This window comes from Phacochoerus africanus, chromosome 7 (genome assembly GCF_016906955.1).
Source record: "Phacochoerus africanus isolate WHEZ1 chromosome 7, ROS_Pafr_v1, whole genome shotgun sequence".
Lineage (NCBI taxonomy): Eukaryota > Metazoa > Chordata > Mammalia > Artiodactyla > Suidae > Phacochoerus > Phacochoerus africanus.
Window position 1 is genome coordinate 20,693,592 of NC_062550.1, and position 22,582 is coordinate 20,716,173.

The 22,582-nt window shown below is 60.1% G+C and overlaps 1 protein-coding gene across 7 annotated transcripts; it reads left to right on the forward strand.

Annotated features, from left to right (window-relative positions):
• The first annotated feature begins 2,000 nt into the window (after positions 1 to 2,000).
• On the forward strand, positions 2,001 to 22,450 carry TNS2 (tensin 2). Of its 7 annotated transcripts, none has more exons than XM_047786711.1 (29): positions 7,045 to 7,114; positions 9,773 to 9,881; positions 10,633 to 10,670; positions 11,563 to 11,601; positions 11,930 to 11,968; positions 12,127 to 12,176; positions 12,429 to 12,600; positions 12,905 to 12,955; positions 13,255 to 13,377; positions 13,459 to 13,523; positions 14,366 to 14,449; positions 15,683 to 15,795; positions 15,891 to 15,951; positions 16,174 to 16,249; positions 16,482 to 16,611; positions 16,710 to 16,775; positions 16,864 to 16,977; positions 17,208 to 18,404; positions 18,544 to 18,694; positions 18,814 to 19,408; positions 19,510 to 19,597; positions 19,913 to 20,038; positions 20,216 to 20,308; positions 20,438 to 20,515; positions 20,683 to 20,760; positions 21,186 to 21,354; positions 21,438 to 21,506; positions 21,634 to 21,663; positions 21,798 to 22,450. In XM_047786711.1, exons 1-29 carry the CDS (start codon positions 7,109 to 7,111, stop codon positions 21,934 to 21,936), a joined length of 4,149 nt encoding a protein of 1,382 aa, XP_047642667.1. In that variant the 5' UTR covers positions 7,045 to 7,108; the 3' UTR covers positions 21,937 to 22,450. The 7 variants fall into 7 exon arrangements, 2 of the variants coding, with proteins under 2 accessions (XP_047642667.1, XP_047642666.1); XM_047786710.1 differs by lacking the exon at positions 7,045 to 7,114 and adding an exon at positions 7,903 to 8,136; XR_007135814.1 differs by lacking the exons at positions 7,045 to 7,114; positions 20,438 to 20,515; positions 20,683 to 20,760; ... (2 more) ...; positions 21,634 to 21,663; positions 21,798 to 22,450 and adding an exon at positions 2,001 to 2,167 and having other exon boundaries at positions 12,411 to 12,600; positions 19,508 to 19,597.
• Positions 22,451 to 22,582: the final 132 nt, after the last annotated feature.

Below are 22,582 nucleotides of genomic sequence, written 5' to 3' on the forward strand. Positions count from 1 at the left end.
AGTAACCGAAGAATTGGCTCGGATTGGCTAGTAGCTAGGAAGTGGCTTTTAGAGATACCCCAGGTTGAAAGGGTATTTTTTTAAACCATTTGCTATAGATGATGAAAAGATAGGGTTTGCCCTCTTCATGTCAACTCCTTCCAAATAGTTGTATCCAAAAAAGCTGGTTTTTTTTCCCATTCCTTTACCCTGCCACCCTGTCAGAACAAACAGGGATTTATGACCCGCTTCTCAATACATGTAAAATTTGTACAAAAATATCTTCTATGAAAATGATTTGTAATCTGTAGACTTAATACCTGGGAGATGTCTTGAGATGTAAAATCCCATCCTTTGGGTTGTGGGTTTTTTTTGTTTTCTCCAAATAAATCTGATCTTTAAAGTTCATTTTAATGCTGAAATCTTTTGACGAATACACATTGTGTGATTTTTACTTGACTCCCTGTTAACAGCTGGTCGTTCACACCTGCGCGCGCACACCCATCTCTGAAGTTCTCTCAGAAATGCTGGTTCATGCAAGTGGAGGGTGGGGTTACAAGAGAGACCTGTTTACGGAGGCCCCAAAACTGGAAATTGCATCAGCTCCCCTCTGTTTTTGCCTGGTGTTAACCTTCAATATTAATTGAGACTATCTGCACTTTGTTTCCCTGTACTCTTAATTTTAATCTTAAAATGAAGTGAGAGCTCTAAGGATAAATCCTGTCGTGGAGGTGTCTGCATAAACCTCCGTCCTTAAGTCTGGAGAGGTCCTGTGTCTGCTTTCCCAGGCTGCATGGCACGGGCGGACTGGAGTTAGCCTTGTAACGGGGTGGTCTGGGTTACAGCTGACGCCACTTTTCTCTTCATCATCGCTCCGACAGTGGGAATTTTCCAAACAGCCAGGGACAGACTGTTCATTGTTGGGAGGCAGGAAAGAGGTTAGAACAGTGGCAGAGAATCCTTAAGGTCACAAGGGGGTGGAGCATGGGAAGCCACGGAAACCTCAGTTGACAATTTTGGGGACTCCGAGCCAAGAGGAAGTGTGTGTAGGGGGGTGTTGGGGACTGGGGGAGATGCAGGGAGACAGGAGCAGTTACACAGGCTTTCCTGGTCCAACTGCAGCAGCAGCTGCTCTTGTAGTTTATTGCTGCTGCGTTGATTCCCAGAGTTGAAAGGTAACTGGCTTGGTGTGCTTGTGATGATCCGAAAGCTTTTCCCTCAAGCCGGTGCTTGCTTACGCAGCTCCACCGCAGGAATCGGCCTGTCACACACTCCAAGCCTTGGCTTGGAGCCGCTCCCCTCGCTGAGTAGCACTGAGGTCTGGGTAAATGATGCACGGGTGAAAAGCTGACTGGAAAGAGGTTCACTTTGGCTCTTGGCACAAAGGAACTCCCCTGTACCATGTTCCCACAGGGTCGTCTTAAATTCAAGGGAAAGGGAGGCAATAGAACGCATGGCATTGCAGAAGCACAACTGTGGAAACAGATCCCAGGACAGGTCAGCTCCGTCAACCTACCGGGGGTGTTGAGGGCCCAGAGTCGTGCAGGTATGGCGTCAACGTGTTTCTGCTTAGGTCCATGGGAATTCCAGTCCACATGGCCTAGTTTGTCCTAAACAGAATCGAACACTAGGCTCTGGATCCCAAGGCAGTGAGGGTCCCAGTCGGTGCTGAGGGCGTCAGCTAAGCGAGCTCACAGCACCTGGTTTCTCAGAAAGTGGGAGAGCTACCCATCTGCTCCTGGGAAGTATTATTTCTCAAATAAAGCCGTGTTTCTCAGCAACCATCATAGCCCTCAGGGCCACAAGCGTGATGGGGGGACTCGCCTTCTCTCACCTGCCAGCCTCACCAAAAATAAGCTTTGGAAGAGGCAAGCTGTGCTGCTCCCCGCCCAGCTGCAGCAACCTCCCAGTTGGACAATATACCCTCTGTCCTCAGCCAGGAGATCCGCCTCTGGAGGCAGCTCTGCCCCTTCCCCCTACTCTTCCTGGTTCCCAGAGCCCAAACCCTCCCCTGAAGTTCCCCGGACCTCTTCCAGCCAGAACAGTGCACACCCTCAATGCCTTCCTCCTGGAGTCCCCCACCCCAAGGATCTGCGCACGCAAGGTCACAGGCATGGGATCACCCCCGACCAGGGAAGAGGAGGTTGAGCCGTCCATGCCAAGATGGGCTCCCCTCTGCATAGTCAAGGTAAGAAAACCTTGCTGGGAGCATCAGGGAGCAGGGAGGGGCAGGGGGTGTTCCTCAACTCCAGTTTCACCTTCACTGACACCGTCCCGGTTCCCCTCCTTTTCCCGCTTCTTCCTTTTTTTTTTTTTTTTTTTCTTTTTTGGGCCACACCCGTGGCACATGGAAGCTCCCAGGATAGGGGTCGAATGGACGCTGTAGCTGCCAGGCCCAGCCACAGCCACTCCAGATCAGAGCCATGTCTGCCGCTTACACCACAGCTCATGGCTACGCTGCATCCTTAACCCACTAAGCGAGGCCAGGGATCCAACCCACATCCTCATGGGTTAGGTTGTTACTGCTGAGCCACAACGGGAACTCCTCCCCTTCTTTTCTAAAGGTCCCTCTGCTCTGAGCTCGTAGTCAGGAGGCCTGGCCGGCCCCACGTGCCACCCACTATTATTTCATGCCCTCCAAGCCACCTCCTGCATTTTTTCACTCTCAACCTTCCTCATCAGCTTCCTTCCTGTGCAGCCTCCTTCCCCCGCACCCCGGTCTTCACATTGAGAGCAAGCATCAGGTCTGAGCTGGAAGTTCAGCGACTCATCTTATGACCCTTTCCCAATTCCAAGGAGCAGCAATACCAGCATGAGCGCGAGGCTCTAGCCCTGCCTACTGCTCTGCCATCCAATCCATGGCCTCTTCTCTAAGTCCCAGTCTCTCCCTTGGTACCTTCAGAAACTAGAACCTACCCCTTTGGCTTGCATTCCAAGACCCCGCCAAAGACCCGCATGAACCCTGGGAAGGACAAGGTGTTAAAAGAGCTAGCCGTAGGCTCCAAAGTGAACAAATTTTCATATCTCAGGTATCTTGGAGTTCCCATCGTGGCTCAGCGAAAATGAATCTCACTAGTATCCATGAGGACGCAGGTTCGACCCCTGGCCTCGCTCAGTGGGTTAGGGAGGATCCAGCATTGCCATGAGCTGTGGTGTAGGTCACAGATGTGGCTTGGATCCCCCATTGCTGTGGCTGTGGCGTAGGCCAACAGCTACAGCTCTGATTTGACCCCTAGCCTGGGAACCTCCAAAAAATAAAAATAAACATTTTTAAAATCTCAGGTATCTTGATTTTTTTTTTTTTTTTGGCTGCACCTACATGGAAGTTCCTGGGCCAGGGATGGAACCCATGCCACAGCAGTGACCCAAGCCACTGCAGTGACAATATGTGGATCCTTAACCCACTGAACCACCAGGATACTCCTCCCCTTCATAATCAGATCTTGCCAAAATACACAAAATGATCTTCAGCCCTGCCCCCTCCCCAGTAGCCTCTGATCCCTGTCCCTCTCCTCAGTTCTCCTACAAACTCTTGCCTATCCCCCCTCCCAATGCCCCCCTTCCCCTTCCTTCCCAGGCTCCATTCCAATCCCCCAGCCCTCCCTCCAGACCCCAGTGACACCTGCTGCTCTAACCTCTGAGACTGCCTATTGGACACCAGCTCAGTAGGATCAAGGCTCACACCCACCTCTCCCAAATGCCAGTCCCTGGGGGACCTGTATTGTCACCATCCCCAGTTTTCCAGCCTCTTCCTTGCTACCAGAATTGAATCAGGTGCTCCACTCCCTCGTAATCAGAACCAGACTTCTCAGCTTTTGCCAAATGCTAGACCAGCACAGAAAGGACTCGGTTGAGAGATGAGACAGGGAGGGGACAGAGGGCCTTAGTGCTGGCGGTACTGGCTGCCTGGAGCAGGCATTGGGCATTGAGGCCCTGGCACCAGCTCCTCGGAATCCTCCTACCCCTACTCCCCCTCCCCTCCCCCTTTCATCATGGAAAATCCAGTGGGGAGGGTGAGGGAGGGAGAGTTTCAGGAAATGCTCCCTGTTAAAGAACACTGGGGAATCTGGGAATGGGAATAGATTGAGCTTCTAAAACGACACCCTTTCCCTCTCTCTACCTTCCCCTCCGGCGTGGCACAACTCAAACCAGCCACACAGCCTGTTCACTCAATTCCCGAAGTCCTAGATCCAGAAGTACCAGATCCAGACATTGCAAAAGAAGTGAATGAGACTAGACCACAGGAGGAACTTCCATGGGAAGCCTGGTACTTGCATTAGATGCAAGGAATAGACTTCTAGGGAAGAAGAATGACAGTCAGCCTGACTCCAAAGCAAGGGCAGTGGATGGATGGGCTCACTGGAGCGGCTTAGGAGGTGGGGGTCGGGGGTCGAACTTGACGTGGAGGTCCTCAGCTGTGAGCCGTTTGGGAAGAATAGTCTCCCGTGGCACAAAGGGTGTCCAGCGACTTGGGACACAAGTGACACCTGGTGTTTTCTAATGAAGGCCCGGTAGGTAGGGGGCGCTAGCGGGTAGTCCCTGATTTGGGGGTCAAGCCCAATCCCAAATACACTCCTGTGGACAGGACAAGGCAGTCCTCTGTACCCTTCTCTGGACCTGTGGAGCTACAGGTCTTCCGGACCTAGGTCCACTTTTTCTTCTGCGTCTGTCTGGCTCGTAAGTTTTGGGGCCTGGGTCCCTCCGGGCTAGTCGCTCCCCGACTCTGAGATTTTCCTGTCCCTCTGCTCTCCGGGCCCATCTCTGTGAAAATCCACCCCCCCCCCGCCCCGCACTCCTATCTCTTCCGGTCTCCGAGGGTCTCTGCCCGTCTCCGCATCCCTGCTTCCTCCCAGCGCTTGGGCGCGTGGCTTCGCAGAGAAGGTGGGGAGAAAAAGAGGGAGAAGGAGGAGGACGAGGGGCGGGGAGCGGGCGGCACGTGGGGATTGGAGCCCGGGAAGGAGGGAGGGGAGCGCGCGGGAGGGAGGAGACAGCGGGCACGGGGAGCGGCGGGGGCGAGCACCGCGCGCCCGTCCCGCCTCCTCCTCCTCCTCCTCCGCGTCCGCTCGGCGCGGGTCGGGGGCGGGATGGGCTGGCCCGGGGGCTCCCCCTGCTGCTGCCCCGCCCCGCCGCGCCCCCGCCCCGCCGGGCGCCCCCCGCAGGTAAGTGGCCGCGCCGCGCGGGGCGGGAGGGCGGTGGCCTGTGCGTCACGATCAGTGCCGGGGGCGGTCGCCAGGGGGCGCGGGGCCGCCGGGGGGCAAGCGGACCCGGGGCCGGGGGGTCGAGGGACCGCGGCGGACGGGAGGCTGGAGGCCGGGAAGGTGACCAGGGGGCGGGGCCGGCCCGCGGTCACTTCCCGGCCGGGTCATCTCGTCTTCGCGCGTCCGGGGCGCGGACGCCGGGGCCCGGTCCCGCCACGCACGCGCGCGCCGCCCCCGCAGGCCTGGGCCCGGGCGCGAACCGGCTGGGGAGAGTGCTTGTCAGGGTTTTCCTTTTCCACGTCACATCTGGGGAAACTGAGGCAGATGCGACTTCCAAACCCCTACTCCTAGGCCCTTTTCGCTTCCACTGTCAATTCTCCAGGTCCCCCTGGGGACACTCGCACACCCGCCTTCCCTCCCTCTCTCCTTCCCTGGGCCTCACCCCTCCTCCGCGGCTGGGCTGCCAGCCGCTCATCCAACCACAGCTATTTCCAGGAAGGGGGAGTGTGGGCGGAGGGGTTTCTCCAAACAAACCCGAGGCTTCAGAGTGAGAAGGGGCCAGGCTGGGGGAGAGACTGACAGGCTCCAGAAAGTTCCAGGCAAGAGGATGAGGGTGCCGGGGGTCTGGCCTGAGCTTCCCAGGCCTGCTCTAGGGAGCTGCTTTTCCTCTCAGCACCGGCTGAGGGCTCAGCCCTCTCCTATCTCCATGTCACTTTGTGTGTGTGTGTGCATGCACGTGTGTGCATGCGTGCATGTGTGTGTGTGCGTGTGTCTTTTAAGGGCCGCACCCGCGGCATATGGCATTTCCCAGGCAGGGGTCAGATTGGAGCTGTAGCTGCTGGGCTGGACTACACCACAGCCATAGCAACACGGAATCCCTAACCCACTAAGTGAGGCCAGGGATCGAACCTGCATCCTCGTGGGTACTAGTCAGATTTGTTTCCACTGAGCCAGGACAGGAACGCCTACATCTCACTTCAGAGGTGCTCCACAGGGTGGTGAGACTCAAAGCTTTGCTTCCCTGGCCACCCAACACAGGGGTGAGTGAGCCACCCACATGGACAAGAGCAAGGGTCAGAGGATGTTTGGGGACCTACTGCCAAGCAAGGGGAGTTTCTATGCCTCAGGAGGCAGCAGGAGTAGAAATAAGCCAGCAGGAGGGGTCTGGCTCAGGATACCTGCAATAGCAGGAGAGAAAGGCCACCCCCCACCCCCACAGCTACCCTAGCACCTCTCCTGGCCCCCGCAGGACTGGGGACTAGACCAGGCCAGGCCCCAGTTGCCCTCACTTGCCAGGGCCCTGGAATGTCCTGAGACCCAGCCAGGGCTGATGGGGTGGGAGTGGGTTGCAGAGCCAATGCCCCTCTCCAGTTACAGGCTAGGCCTCCCTCTGGCCAAGGTACCCTGGGTATAGACCTTCTGACCTGGAAGTTGAATTAGAGCTTCAACGGCGAACGAGGCCCAGCGCGGGCAGAACCAAGGATGTGTCCTGAGTGGGCTCATCCCACAGGAGGCAGGGTTAGACCAAGCAGACGGGCAAGAGGGGGGAGAGGGAAGCCTGGGACCTGGTGGGAGAAGCCGGAGCTAGGGGAGCTGCCAGAGCCCTGGGTGGGTCAGTAAATATGGTACAAATTGCAGAGGGGGACACATCTGCACATTCTTTCAAGCAACTGGACGGCTCTGTCCAGGGCTTGGGGCTGAGGACCCCTAGGCTGTTAACCCCTTATCCTTGGGGAAGATCACTGCCCCCCTTTCCAAGGCCCCAGTCCACCTCCTTCCCTTGACTCCCGGGACAGGAAGCTGGCCTTGTTCCCAGGAGGGAGGCAGGAGGCCCACGGAGGGGGGTGGAGTGTGGTTGGGAGGGGGGCCTGCTGTCCAGTCCTCGGGCCCTGGGACAGCTGCTGAGGAAGGAGAACCGAACAGGGAGAACCATGAAGGTAGTTCTCAGGCTTGGGGCTCCTGCGGTGGGGACGGGGCCCAGGCCCAGGGCCTGGGGTGGAGGGCTTAAGGGGCTGGACTCAGAAGCAGAGCTGGGGACCCGAGCGGTCCCCCGAAACAAGCCAGGGAGTAGAGTCGGTGAGTGGGGGGCTGTGTGAGGAGCAGAGCTCTCAGGAGAAGGGCCTCAAAAGCTTTGGGCTGGCGCTGAGGAATGGCCCACTCCTGTGGGCAGAGCGGTCTCTGGCTGGAATTTAACCTTCCAGGGTGGACGGTGGGGCCAGGGGGGCTGTGCCTCTGTTCCTTTCCCTACTTCTTCACCATCAGGGAAGCTGAGGCAGGAGGCTGACCCGCAGGTTGCCCTCCAGCCCCTGGACAGGCAGGCCGGCCTTCTAGGACAGTGATTCCCAGCTCCCCGCCCTCCCCACCAGAAGTCCCCAGGGCACCCACCCCGAGAGTTCAGGCTCAGAGGCTGGCGGAGGCTGGCCGGGCTGGGACGCGGTGTTCCCCACTGGCCACTGGCCCTTGAGCCCTGCCCTGAGATCTAAATTCCCACCCCGCCCCTGCCCCGCCCCCTGGGGGCTGGATCTCAGGATCAGCAGATCCCTGGATAGGGTGGATCCCTGGGCCAGGGGCCGCACCAGAGTAGGGGCAGTCGAGGGCAAAAGATCCTGGGTTGACACTCCCAGCAGGGTAGATCCTGGGAATCTGATCTCCTGGCCTCCCCACACATCCTCCCCCCTCCCCCACTTCCTGGAGCAACGACCTGCCCCCTCCCCCCCTGCGCTCCCCTCCACTTCCAGGGCTGGGCTTCTCCTCACACCAGCCAGACAGCCTACTCTCCACCCAGGGGAAGCGGCTGCCTCCGCCAGGCTGCTTCCAGGAAGCCCCGGGCCAGGCCCCAGCATTGTTCGGGCCCCACAGCCGGCACCCCAGGCAGCCGGACACCATGAAGTCCAGCGGCCCCGTGGAGCGGCTGCTCAGAGCCCTGGGGAGGAGGGACAGCAGCCGGGCCACCAGCAGGGTAGGAGTACCCGTTGGCTGGGCAGAGGAGGGGCAGGGGTGGAGGTGTGGGCAGTGGGGGAGGGGGCCAGGACTCAGGCCAGACCCTCTTCCCATTTCCACTTCCGCAGCCTTCTCCCTTTATCCTGCGTCTCCTTGTGACTCCGCTGCTTTGGGGTGGCCAGGGCTGGGGCATGAGCAGCAGAAATTTGGGTTAGAGCAGACCCTGGTGCCTCTTTTGGCACCCAGGGTCACATTCCCTGCCCGGGCCAAAGCCACCCCCGCACCCAGGCAGGTACACATCATTGTAGGACTTTTCTGGGTACTATTCGGGAGCTCGAGAGGGCTTCCTTAGACTGAGAAGCTTGAAGGAAATGGGATGGGGGTGGCAAAGGAAGGGCGGGAGGCAGCCAGGTCCCAGGAGTGCTTTAGACATGGGGGGGGGCTTCCACTGACGTCATCTGTGTGTGCTGCTAATGCCATATTGCACCCAAGTTTCCTAGTGGATCTGGCCGAGCTGGTCCAGTCCAGAAGAGTTCAGGTTGGGTTTAATCCAGCTGCTTCAAGGACAGCCGGGAAATCAGAGGCGCTGCTGCGCTGCCTTGCTACCTGCATTCCCCAGGCTGCCTTCTTCCTTTCCCCACATTCTCTCAGCTTTACCCCAAAAGAAGCATCGCAGGGGCACCATGAGACAAGACTGTGGGGGCAGGAGGCAGGAACTTGAACACAACAGGAGAAAAATGGGTAGAAGAGACACAAGGCCAGGAGGCAAATGGTCCCCAGACAGAGGATGGGAGGGATAGGACAGGGCAGGCCTGGCCGTAGGGAGCATCCCAGCCTCCTCGCTCACTGCACTCTGGGTGGGGAGGGGCCCAAGAACCTCTGGTCTACCCTCTCCCCCGTCAATGCTGGAATCCCACTTGAGCCTCTCCAAGTGACAGAGTGCTTCCTACGTCCCGAGGCAGTAAGGCCACTAAATATTTCCCCCCGTGTCATGCCTTTCCCTCCCGCGTTACTGCCCCCTCCTTACACAACTGCCGCCTGCCGCCTGGGTGCACAATGAGTAAACATGTTGTTCTGACAGTGGGGGGAGGAGGGCGTGTCAGCTGCCCAGAGCACGGGGACAGCCAGCAAGAGCTGGGAGAGCAGGCTTGGCAGAGGCCGCTCCTGCTGGGTCAGTCTGGATGCTGCGTGACGGACACCCTACATTCCTGTCTGGACGCTGCCCCCGCTCCCCCACTCTCCACGGGGGCCTCCAGCTGGGGAGGGTAGGATGGGAGGAGAAACAGACTGTCTTCCTAGAGGAGTCAGGGAGCGCCCCCACCCCCACCCCGACCAGGACGGAAGCTCTAGCGTTTGGGCGGCAGTGACCTCGAGGGTATCACACATCAGGGCCACGTGAGGGGCCTAAGTGATCCCTTGGGGAGGAGCTGACCCAGCTATGGGGACGCAAGGCGCCAGGTTCCATGCACTGTGGAGGACAAGTCCTCCGACTGCTCAGAAACAGCTGCAGCCAAGAACATCCTAAGAGTTCGGGGGCTTCATCAGGATGGAGAAAGAGAGAAACCACGCAGTGCTCAGGCCCCGGTCCAGTCCCTGGAGATGGGCCTGCTGGGAAATGACACTTCTGTCTTGTCTGTCTGTCCTTCCACCCACAGCCTAGGAAAGCTGAGCCACATAGCTTCCGGGAGAAGGTTTTCCGGAAGAAACCGCCGGTCTGTGCAGTGTGTAAGGTGACCATCGATGGGACAGGCGTCTCATGCCGAGGTGAGGCGCCCTACACGTTGACTCTTGAGAGCATCACCCAGCGGCACTGGGTTGCACCACGCCCAGCAGGCAGACGGCAGAGTCGAAACTGTACTGCACCTGCTGCCCCTGGGCTGGGCAACATGGGCGCCAAGCACTGCCACCCCTCCAGACAGCCCTTGCCCCCATGACACGCACCCCAGGCCACCCAGGAGACCCAGTACTCTCCATCACCTTCCCACCTGACCTGCGACTAGGGGCTTCCCTCTCTCCCTTCCTCTTCACCTCCACCCACTGTAGAACATAAACCCTGGCTCCCTCCATCCCTGGCACCACTGCCATGCACTTCCTTTTTTTTTTGGTGCTTTTTAGGGCCGCACCCACGGCATATGGAGGTTCCCAGGCTAGGGATCCAGTCGGAACTATAGCTGCCAGCCTACATCACAGCCACAGCAACGCAGAATCCCAGGAGCATCTGCAACCTATAACACAGCTCACGGCCACGCCAGATCCTTAACCCACTGAGCAAGGCCAGGGATCGAACCTGCAACTTCATGGTTCCTAGTGGGATCGTTTCCACTGCGCCACGACAGGAACTCCCCATGCGCGTCCTTTGAACTCTGCCCCTGCTCCCCCACTCCAGTCAGCTCAGTACAGCTGGAGTCCTGGGAGTCCCAGGTTCTAGTTCCAGGGCCTGGGGAGTTGGGAGAGGGCCCTCTCCCATCGCCCCAGTAGACCTCTGCTAACCCCTCTCCCTCCGTATCCCTTCTAGTCTGCAAGGTGGCAACACACAGAAAATGTGAAGCAAAGGTGGGTACCTGGTGGGGGCGGGTCACTGGAGTCCCTTCCCCCTCTGAAACAGGCTTCTGAAGCCACATGGGCATCAGCTCTCCACCCCTCTCATCCTTGGGGAACCCCCACTGGGGTGGGAGAGGATGCTGTACCGGGCCCTTTAAGAACCACCCTACTCCACCCCCTGGAGGGCTGGCCCAGGCGGGTGGACAGCGAGACAGCACGTTTGTCTTGGTGCTGTGCCCAGGCTGCAGCTGGCGAGAGGATGGGGGGGTGGGGAAGAGGAGAATGAGGAGGAGGAAGGGTGGGGTGGGTGGGTGTCAGAGCAGGATTTCAGAGACTGGACCGCCGGATGGGCTGTGCCTTCCCTCTGGGGAAGGGTCCTCAGGATGCCCGGGTGGGTCTCATCTGGGGCCCTTGGAAAGAGTGGGCAGAAGGTGCAAGGTGTAGATAGCACCCACTGTCCACGGGGGACCTGAGACAGCTCCATCTCTGGGAAGGTGCCCTGGTCCTCTTCCTGCGGTGCAGGGGGTCCCAGGGCCCTGGTGCTGACTTCAGGGAGCTGTGTGCCCAGGGGCGGGGTCTCCCAGTGAAAGAGGCCAGTGTCCTGTCCCTGGCCATGGCCTGCCTGCGTGGCTCTATATATAACTCCTGCCCTGCAGCTGGATGAATGGGGGTCTGTGTGGGCAGGGGGCTGGGAGCCAAGAGCAACAAGTGGGGGGCCCAGAAGGTGGGGGACTGAGAGGCCAGAGGGGAGACTCCCTTAAATAAAGGAACCTCAGCTGCAGCCTGCGCCCATCTGCTGAGAGCCCCTTCACCTTCTCGCTGGAGCTGAGGGGTGGCCCCATCCTTGAGCCCAGGAGAGCCCGTTTCACCAGGCGCTCAGCCCCTCACGGGTGTTTCCTTCCAGGTGACTTCGTCCTGTCAGGCCCTGCCTCCCGCGGAGCTGGTGAGTGTGCTCTGGGATGGGGTGGGGGAGGCGAGGAACCTGGCCACTGTAGTGTCCAGAGGTCTGGTGGCCACAGAGAGGGCCCCCAGGTAACCACCTTGAATGGACTGCTGTGGAGAGTGGTCATCCTGAGGCAGTGGAAAAGAATTTGAGCCCTCTGCTCTCATCCCCTTGGGTCTGCTTGGGGCTAGGACTCCCCCTTCTCCCCCCCACCCAATACAGCCCTCACAGGGACACCGGCAAGCCCTCCCCACTGCTCCCAGGCCCACGCTGGGCCCTGCCCCTCCCCTAACTAACCACTCCCTTTTCCTCCGTCCTCTCCCTCTAGCGAAGAAACACGGCCCCAGTGAGGCGCATAGAGCACCTGGTAAGGTGATGCTGGAGGAGGGGGCGGAAGCAGGTAGCTCGGGGAGTAAGGACCCAGGTTTCTTCCGAGGACAAAAGTTCCATGGAACTCTGGAGTGGAGAGCCTAGAGTGAGGGGCACACAAAGACGTGCCTCATCTCATCTCATCTCATCCACCAGGGATCCACCAAGTCTCTGAACCACTCAAAGCAGCGCAGCACTCTGCCCAGGTAAATGCAGGCGCAGGGCGTGGTCCCACATGAGCCCTTTCCGCTGGCCCCACACTTCAGCCCAGGGCAGTGCCCCCCATCCCAAAAGCTCTTCGGAACAGCCTCACGCCCCCAAGCGGCCCCACCCACCCTAGGACCCAGCAGGCCTCACCTAGAGTCGGCCAGACAGACACCCGTCCTTCACACCGGCCCCCTGATGCCCGCCCCCCTTCCCCCGCCCCCTTCCTTACGCAGGCCTCGCCCCCTCCCCAGGAGCTTCAGCCTGGACCCGCTCATGGAGCGCCGCTGGGACTTGGACCTCACCTACGTGACGGAGCGGATCCTGGCCGCCGCCTTCCCCGCGCGGCCGGACGAGCAGCGACACCGGGGCCACCTGCGCGAGCTGGCTCACGTGCTGCAATCCAAGCACGGAGACAAGTACCTGGTGAGGGGCGGGCCCTGCCGCAGTCAGCCAATGAGAGGGCTGGAAGGTCCAGATGGGCCCGGCTGCTCCCTGACGTCACACCCGCGGGGCGGGGCCAGAGGGGGCGGGGCCCCGGGCGCAGCAGGGAGCAGACCTGAATCTCGCAGGGGACTGACCAGGCTGTTGAAGCTAGGTCAGGCCTTAGCGACCTCCCCATTTGGGAGAAAGATCCTTACTTAGGGCCACAGCGGGTGGACCACCTCCACGCATCACGGTGCCTTGCTGCCTGCGGTCACTTCCGCTTAACGCCCCTTCTTACTTGCAGCTCTTCAACCTTTCAGAGAAAAGACATGACCTGACCCGCCTAAACCCCAAGGTAGGAGGGGATTAAAGCCATTAAACAGAGCCTCCCCCAGCCTCCTCGGTATTAATAGTAGCAGTTGCTATCTACTTCACTCCGAAGCACCTTCCCATGTGACATGTCACTTAGAACACCCCAAAGCATGGTGCCGCAGGTACCAACCCATTGCCTGGGGGAGGAGTGTTGAGGCTGTCGTGGACAACCAGCAGGCCCTGACCTTCTCTTCAGGCCCCTAGACCCTGTCTCTGTTCCACCCCGATGCGCCTCTCTCCTTTGGTGGCCACCAGCCCCAGTTCCACACCTGCATCTCTCAGGTCCAGGACTTCGGCTGGCCTGAGCTGCACGCACCCCCCTTGGACAGGCTGTGCTCCATCTGCAAAGCCATGGAGACGTGGCTCAGTGCTGACCCCCAGCACGTGGTCGTACTGTACTGCAAGGTGGGCAGGGACCTCGGATTTGCAGGGCACAGGGCTGGGGTGGCCTCAGCAGGCCCTTCATCCCTATCTCTTTGTCCTCAGGGGAGCAAGGGCAAGCTCGGGGTCATCGTCTCTGCCTACATGCACTACAGCAAGATCTCCGCAGGGTGAGGCTCTGGGGCCCCTGAGTGTCCCCTCCCCCAGTGACCTTTCCTCCAGCTGGCCCTTGAGGAGCCCATCTCCTCTGAAGCCCCCCTGGATGTTCAGAGGGCCATTTACTATAACCTTGACCTTTTCACCTCCTTTTCACTTGTACTTCATCGCAGTTCCCAGCAGATGGTCTGTATTCGTTCCCTAGGGCTGCCTTAGCCAAGTGTCACAAACTGACATTTGTTGTCTCGGTTCTGGAAGCTAGAAGTCTAAAATCAAGGTGTGAGCAGGGCCACACTCCCACTGAGACTCTGGGTAGAATCCTCCCTTGCCTCTTCCTGGCTCCCGGGGGGTGGCCAGCAGTCCCTGGCGTTCCTTGGCTTACAGATGCATCACGCCCACCTCTGCCTCTGTCGTCACATGGCCTTCTTCCTGTGTATCTGTGTGTCTGTGTGTCTGTGTCTCTTTTTCTCTTCTTCTAAGGACACCAATCATATTGAATTAAGGGCTCGCCTTACTCCAGTATAACATCTTAACTAATTGCATCTGCAACGACCCTATTTCCAAATAGAGTCCCATTCTGAGGTACATGTCTTTTGGGGGGTACACAATTCAACCCATAACATGGTCTTCTTATCCCATTTTACAGAGGAGGAAACTAAAACTCAGGGAAACAATTGCCTGAGGTCCAACAACTAGTAAAGTGACTGTGGGGTCTCTAGTTCTCTTTACTGCCACCCTGAACTTCCTCTAGACTTAGGGGGACTCACATCTCTCTTCCCTCCCCCTGGGGCTTAGGGATGAGAGACCAGACTGGCGACCAGTCCCTAAGTCCCCCCGCTGGCCCCACTGTCCCCAGGGCGGACCAGGCATTGGCTACTCTTACCATGCGGAAGTTCTGCGAGGACAAGGTGGCCGCGGAGCTGCAGCCCTCCCAGCGCCGGTGAGCAGCCAGGGTGGGGATGGGCCGGCCAAGCAGCTCCCGCCATGGCTACCAAGGCCAGGGTTCTCCTGTTCATGCAACACACCTTCGTGAAGCACCTCCTGGGTGCCAGGGATTGTGCCAAGTGCAGAGAATGCAAAGCACACAAGGTCCCTACTCTCCTGGAGCTTATTTTCATGCTAGTGGGGCAGAAGGCAATAAACCTGCGAATAAAGAAAGATCATTTGGGGAGTTGCAGTTGTGTCTCAGCAGGTTACGAACCCGACTAGTATCCATGAGGATGTGAGTTCTATCCCTGGCCTCACTCAGGGTTAAAGGGTCCTGCATTGCTGTGAGCTGTGGTGTAGGTCGCAGATGCAGCTGGGATCTGGCATGGCTGTGACTGTGGCATAGGCTGGCATCTGCAGCTCCTATTCGACCCCTAGCCTGGGAACTTCCATATGCTGCAGGTGCGGCTCTAAAAAGCAAAAGTTAAAATAAAATAAAATAAAATAAAATAAAATAAAATAAAAAAGAATTTGGGGAGTTCCTGTCATGGTGCAGCAGAAAAGAATCTGACTAATATCCATGAGGACGCAGGTTTGATCCCTGGTCTCGCTTAGTGGATTAAGGATCCGGCGTTGCTGTGAGCTGTGGTGTAGATCACAGATGCGGCTCAGATCCCACATTGCTGTGGCTGTGGCATAGGCCAGTGGCTACAGCTCCTATTGAACCCCTAGCCTGGGAACCTCCATGTACCTTGGGTGCAGCCCTAAAAAAGACAAAAAAGAAAAAAAAATTGGGGGATGATGACAAGTGTTATGCAGTAAATAATTTGGGAACTCCCCAAATTCTTTATTTAATTTTATTTTGTTTTGGTTTTTAGGACCACACCTGCCGCATATGGAAGTTCCCGGGTTAGGGGTCGAATAGGAGCTGCAGATGCCAGCCGACACCCCAGTCACATCCATGCCAGATCCAAGCTGAGTCTTGTGATAAAGAGAGACTCAAAGGACAGTCAGGCCTACCTCTATAACAAGAAGCAGAGATCTAGGGGAAGAGCATGCTAGGCAGAGGGAACGGCAAATATAAAAACTTGGAAGCAGCAAGACATATTGAGGTTAGACACAAGGAAGAACTTTCTGATGTTCTGGAAGAAGGGAGGGATGTGCTGAGGAGAAAGTGGTGGGAGGGCTGATCTGCAGAGGAAGGAGCTTACGTTCTCCTTGACGCTCCCCCCCCCCCCCCCCGCAGGTATATCAGCTACTTCAGTGGTCTGCTGTCGGGCTCCATCAGAATGAACAGCAGCCCTCTATTCCTGCACTACGTGCTTGTGCCTGTGCTGCCAGCCTTTGAACCTGGCACAGGTGAGTCTACCTGGGATGTATTCTGTGGCAGGGGGGGCTGTCCCCCATCCCCCTCCACTCAGCACCCCTCATGTGCCATCTTCTTGCCCCTCCAGGCTTCCAGCCCTTCCTCAAGATCTACCAGTCCATGCAGCTTGTCTACACATCTGGAATCTAGTGAGTGCTCTGTTCCCAGCCCCTTGCTCCCTGGATCCCTATTTCTCCAGCCTCCCCAGACACCTGGACCTCCAGCTCCAGCCCCTGCACCTGAAAAGCTAATACCATCACGGGATCCATTCTGTAGATGAGGAAGCCAATGCTTAAAGGACTCCCTGACTCTTCATAGACTTCCTTGCACCCAAGTGCCTCGGATTCAACTCTGCCCTCTCTCTTCCCCAGTCACATTGCAGGCCCTAGTCCCCAGCAGCTCTGCATCAGCCTGGAGCCAGCCCTCCTCCTCAAAGGCGATGTCATGGTGAGGGGACCTTAGCGATGGGGGGAGTCCTGGGGGTGGGGCAAGGGGTGGAGGTCATCTAACCTGCCAGCTGCACAATCTCTGGGGAGCCCTCCTTCAAGGCAGATGGGAGGGCCTTGATGGGGAGGTCACCTTGAAGTCGAGGCAGGGCAGAGCTGTGGCCAGATGGTCCTCAAGGTGGAAGCACAGAGGAGACAGGAGGCCTGAACCTCAGCCTCCCCCACCTCCCCAGGTGACCTGCTATCACAAGGGTAGCCGGGGGACGGACCGGACCCTCGTGTTCCGAGTCCAGTTCCACACATGCACCATCCACGGGCCACGGCTCGCCTTCCCCAAGGACCAGCTGGATGAGGCCTGGACTGGTGAGTCGGAGGCCAGGGGTCTGGGAGCTGGAGCCCAGGTGAAGGCTGGCGGGGGTGGGGGGGCGGGGGCCTGGCTCCTCACCGACCACTCCCCGCAGATGAGAGGTTCCCCTTCCAAGCCTCGGTGGAGTTCGTCTTCTCCTCCAGCCCAGAGAAGATCAAAGGTAAAAGCCGGGGCTGGTGGGGGGGCGCGGGTGGCTGAAGGCCACCTCTCCCTGCTCCTCACCCCCTCAACCCCGGGCGCCTCTGCAGGCAGCAGCCCCCGCAACGAGGCCTCCGTCTCTGTTGACTACAACACCGCAGAGCCCGCCGTGCGCTGGGACTCCTACGAGAACTTCAACCTGCACCATGAGGACAGTGTGGATGGTGTGTGGGGCAGGCCCAGGGCTGGCCAGGGGTGGGGCTTGCGGGGGCACACTCCTCCCTCCCCAGGCACAGCCCCCTCCCCAGAGACCCCCCCCCCAACTGCCCCGAGCTGGATGGAGCCTCCAGTGCTGGCCCCTCACTAACACACACACACCCGCTTTCTCTCTCTCCCTCTCTCTCTCCCTCTTGCCTGCTTGCCCTCCCACCCTGATCCTCCTCTCCACACCCAGACTCCCTCACCCACACCCGGGGACCCCTGGATGGCAGTCCCTATGCGCAGGTGCAGCGCGGTCTCCGCCAGACCCCGCCGGCGCCCTCTCCGGAACCGCCTGCCCCGCCGCTGCTCTCCGTCAGCAGCGACTCTGGCCACTCATCCACGCTGACCACCGAGCCGGCGGCCGAGTCCCCCGGCCGGCCCCCCCCGACGGCTGCCGAGCGGCAGGAGCTAGATCGCCTCCTAGGAGGCTGTGGAGTGGCCAGCGGGGGCCGGGGAGCCGGGCGCGAGACAGCCATCCTCGACGACGAAGAGCAGCCCCCCGTGGGCGGAGGCCCCCCCCTCGGGCTGTATTCAGGCCACAGGCCCGGCCTCAGCCGCCACTGCTCCTGCCGCCAGGGCTACCGGGAACCCTGCGGGGTCCCCAACGGGGGCTACTACCGGCCAGAGGGAACCCTGGAGAGGCGGCGGCTGGCCTACGGGGGCTACGAGGGGCCCCCCCAGGGCTATGCTGAGGCCTCCGTGGAGAAGAGGCGCCTCTGCCGGTCGCTGTCCGAGGGGCCGTACCCCTACCCACCCGAGCTGGGGAAACCGGCCAGTGGGGACTTTGGCTACCGCCCCCCAGGCTACCGGGAGGTGGTGATCCTGGAGGACCCCGGGCTGCCGGCCCTGTGCTCCTGCCCCGCCTGTGAGGAGAAGCTGGCGCTGCCCACGGCAGCCCTCTATGGGCTGCGGCTGGAGAGGGAGGCTGGAGAGGGGTGGGCGAGCGAGGCTGGCAAGCCCCTCCTGCACCCGGTGCGACCTGGGCACCCGCTGCCCCTGCTGGTGCCTGCCTGCGGGCACCACCACGCCCCGCTGCCTGACTACAGCTGCCTGAAGCCACCCAAGGCAGGCGAGGAAGGGCATGAGGGCTGCTCCTACGCCATGTGCCCCGAAGGCAGGTATGGGCATCCAGGGTACCCTGCCCTGGTGACATACAGCTATGGAGGAGCAGTCCCCAGTTACTGCCCAGCGTATGGCCGGGTGCCTCACGGCGAGGGCAGAGGGTATCCCAGCTCCGGTGCCCACTCCCCACGGGCCGGCTCCGTTTCCCCGGGCAGCCCGCCCTACCCCCAATCCAGGAAGCTGAGCTACGAGATCCCTGCAGAGGAGGGAGGGGACAGGTATCCGCTGCCCGGGCACCTGGCCCCAGCAGGACCCTTGGCATCGGCAGGTGAGGGCACTGGGGTGGGGAGTGCCCAGGGCAGAGGAGGGTTCTGGAAGATGGTGGGGAAGGCACAGAGTGAGAAAGAGCTAAGCCAGACGGAAGGGGTCTTTCTGGCTCACAGCCCCTCCTCTCACCTTCCCTGCAGAGTCGCCCGAACCAGTGTCGTGGCGGGAGGGCCCCAGTGGGCACAGTACCCTGCCTCGGTCTCCCCGAGATGCCCAGGGCAGTGCCTCCTCTGAGTTGTCTGGTCCCTCCACACCCCTGCACACCAGCAGCCCAGTCCAGGGCAAGGAGAGGTACACAGGGGGGCTGGGCTGCTCAGGCACCTCCTTGTCCCAGCAGACACTGAAGCCTGGGCTAAGGGGCCACACGGGGCTCTGCGGCCCCACTAACCACCTGCCCTGCCACCCCGCAGCTCCCGACGGCAGGACACCAGGTCCCCCACGTTGGCGCCCACTCAGAGACTGAGTCCTGGCGAGGCCTTGCCACCTGTTTTGCAGGGAGGTGCTGAAAAGGCCTCGGAGCTGCCAGCAAGAAGTGGGCCTGAGCCTCCAGCCCCTGGCCCCTTCTCCCCAGCCTCCCCGCCTGGCTCACCTGACTGGCCTCAGGAGAGGAGCCCGGGGGGCCGCTCAGAGAGTGCCAGTCCAAGGGGCCCTGTGCCCACCACACTGCCCGGCCTCCGCCACACCCCCTGGCAGGGCCTTCGAGACCCCCCGGACAGCCCAGATGGGTCCCCCCTCACCCCTGTGCCTACTCAGATGCCCTGGCTTGTGGCCAACCCAGAGCCACCTCAGAGTTCACCCACACCTGCCTTCCCTTTGGCTACATCATATGATGTCAGTGGCCCCACCCAGCCCCCACTGCCAGAGAAACGCCACCTGCTGGGGGCTGGGCAACAGTCAGGACCCTGGGGCCCAGAGCACGCATCACAAGCATCACCGCCAGCCAGAAGCACCAGCCACCATGTCACCTTTGCACCTCTGCTCCCGGATAGTGCCCCCCACCCCCAGGTATAGAGGCCTGCAGGGGGAGGACCCTTTCTCCCTGGAAGGGGCATGGCACAGGTGCTGGGGAGACCTGGGGCCAAGCTCAGTCCCCCCCTGTCCTAGAGCCCCCTATGCAAGAGAGCCAGAGCAATGTCAAGTTCGTCCAGGATACATCCAAATTCTGGTATAAGCCACACCTGTCCCGTGACCAAGGTGAGAAGCCAGCCTGTCCCCACCCCCCTCCAAGGCTCTGTCTGGAGTCCGTCCTTCCGATTGTGCCTTTTTCCTGTCTCAGCGGGTCTCCTCTGCGTCAAACCTCTCCCTAGCAGGTGATTCCGGGCTCAGGCCCAACCATGTCTAACACTGTTGCTCCCCCAGGGCCTTGACCTCCCCCCCACCACCCATGGTATCCAAGGCGCTGGCGCCACCTCTGGCTCTTAGGGCCAGAGGCCTGGGGAGCTTGCCCAACAGAGTGGAGGGGCTGCATGGGGCTCGGTCAGCCGCTCTGACTACTCCTGTCTCCGCCAGCCATCGCCCTGCTGAAGGACAAGGACCCTGGGGCCTTCCTGATCAGGGACAGCCATTCATTCCAAGGAGCCTATGGGCTAGCTCTCAAGGTGGCTACGCCCCCACCCAGTGCCCAGCCCTGGAAAGGTACAAAGTGGCCAGACCCTGGGGGGTGGGGAGGTAGCAGAGGCAAGACAAGGCGGGGTGGGCCCTGTCACGTCTCAGTGGGGAGAGGCAGGAAATGACCTCCCCTGCTCTGGAAAGAATCCCAGGGGAGAAGCAGGACCTGGAGTCTGAGAAAGCCTTCCTCTTGTCTTCCTTCAGGGGACCCCTCGGAACAGCTGGTCCGCCACTTTCTCATTGAGACTGGACCCAAAGGCGTGAAGATCAAGGGCTGTCCCAGCGAGCCCTACTTTGGTGAGATGCGGGGGCCGGGAGGGCTGCACCGGGCTGGCTCAGGGAGGCCAGGGGCTGTCAGGAGGGAGGAGGAGGTAGACTGGGCGTTATCTGCAGGCACCTCAGGACCTCTCTCTCCTTTCCCGGCAGGGAGCCTGTCGGCCCTGGTGTCCCAGCACTCCATCTCCCCACTGTCCCTGCCCTGCTGCCTGCGCATCCCTAGCAAAGGTGGGTGTCTTGTCATCTGTCCTCCCACCTCTCCCCACCCTCTGCAGCCAAAGGCAGAATCCTCAGGGCCCCGCCCTCCGCCTGCCTGCCTGCCTTCCCCCCCGGCGGCAGAGGGCGCTCTCCAGCCCCTAGGAATGCCACTCCCTGCTGACCCCTCTTTCCCTCAGATCCCCTGGAGGAGGCCCCAGAGGCCCCAGTGCCCACCAACATGAGCACGGCGGCAGACCTCCTGCGTCAGGGCGCCGGTAGGGGCCGCTCCCTCCTCCCCCCCAACCCCGGGGACCAAGGGGGGGCATTGCTGATACTGGCACAGGGCACTGAAAGGCCTTAAAGTGGCTGGGCCCTGGCAGATACCATGAAGGCAGGGGAGCCCCAAGTTTGTGGGTGTAGGTGGAAAAGGGGGTCCTCAGTCTAGGCTCCAAGGGCAGGGGGCTTGTTAGAGTGCAGATTCTCAGGCCTCATTCCAGGTCTGGGAGAGGTCTTAGAATCACAGAATCTGCCTTTTTGGCAGGTTGCCTATGTGATGAATGCATTTTGAGCAGCACCAGCTGGACAGAGTGCAAGAGCTGGTGGGGTGGGATGGGGGCAACAGAAGGTAGATGGCGGGGGCGGGGGGGGGGGGTGCTGGCAGAGCCGCTGCTCCCTTCCAACCCACTCATTGCCCCTGAAGCCTGCAGTGTGCTCTACCTGACCTCAGTGGAGACCGAGTCGCTGACGGGCCCCCAGGCGGTGGCGCGGGCCAGCTCAGCAGCTCTGAGCTGCAGCCCCCGGCCAACACCAGCCATTGTCCACTTCAAGGTCTCAGCGCAGGGCATCACGCTGACAGACAACCAAAGGAAGTGAGTATGTGTACCGAGCCCTGGGTGTAGACCCTGGGGGCCCCAATTTCTGGATGCGACTTTCCCCTTCTGCCCCCTCGCAGGCTCTTCTTTCGCCGCCATTACCCAGTGAACAGCATCACCTTCTCCAGCACCGACCCTCAGGACCGGAGGTGACCCCCCAACCCTCTCCTCCTGCAGCCCCGTAGCCCCCTCGGGCCCCACAGAGTTCCCAACCCAGCTCCTCCTGCGGTAGCTATTCCCCAAGGTCATTCCTTCACGGTTCTTCTCCTTCTGCAGATGGACCAACCCCGACGGGACCACCTCCAAGTAAGCCTCGCTGGGAGCGCAGTCTCCCCTCCCCAGCATGGCATCAAGGCACCTCCCCCTGCCCCAACCCTGGCGCAGCAGTCCCTTAGAGAAGGGACGCTGAGCCCCTCCCCACCCTGTCTTTGCACCCCCAGGATCTTTGGTTTCGTGGCCAAGAAGCCGGGAAGCCCCTGGGAGAATGTGTGTCACCTCTTTGCAGAGCTTGACCCAGATCAGCCCGCAGGCGCCATTGTCACCTTCATCACCAAAGTTCTACTGGGCCAGAGAAAATGAAGGCAAGCCCACAAGCTCCGAGCCCACGTTGACACTGCGCCCCTCTCAACGCCCCACAGCCCTCACTTCCCCTGCCTGGACCCAGGAAACCCGGGAACCAGCCCCTCCCCTGCGAATGGGGAGTGGACACCGGGCCTGGGACACTGCTCTCCTTCCCTGCCCCCAGCCTGCTAAGCCAAATGGATGGGCCTATGAAATGACCTTGCAAGTGAGCAGATGGCAGAGATGGGTGTGTGAAGGGTGAGGAGGCATCAGCAGTGGAGCCGTGGAGGGGATCAGGGCAGCCCCACCTGCAGGGGAACATCAGTGCTGGAGGGGAGCCAGGCCCTGCCAGCGCCACCCGGCGGCAGGTCCCTGCATGGCAGGGAGGCGGAGGGGCGGAGCAAGGCACTCCCTTCTCCATGTCCCCTCGGAGCAGAGAGATCAGAGATCGGAGTGGCATCACATGAAATGGGGGGAGAAAAAGAGTCTATTTTTGTCTAATAATAAAGAGTTCCTATAATGTTTAGTTGAAGCTAGAGTCGCCTTGTTCCCAGGAAGGTCAAACCTGTGCTTCTCAGGGCTCCCTGGCCCAAGCCAGGTGGAACACACACAGCCTCTCTCCCTGGTCCATGTGTCCCTGGTGAGCAAGCTCCCTGGGCTGTCC

Coding starts and splice junctions, on each gene's coding strand:
- TNS2 (XM_047786710.1), top strand. CDS start 8,062: ATGAAGTCCAGCGGCCCCGTGGAGCGGCTGCTCAGAGCCCTGGGGAGG. Junction 20,039..20,215: donor CAGTGCCCAGCCCTGGAAAG/GTACAAAGTGGC, acceptor GTCTTCCTTCAG/GGGACCCCTCGGAACAGCTG. Junction 21,355..21,437: donor CTGACAGACAACCAAAGGAA/GTGAGTATGTGT, acceptor GCCCCCTCGCAG/GCTCTTCTTTCGCCGCCATT.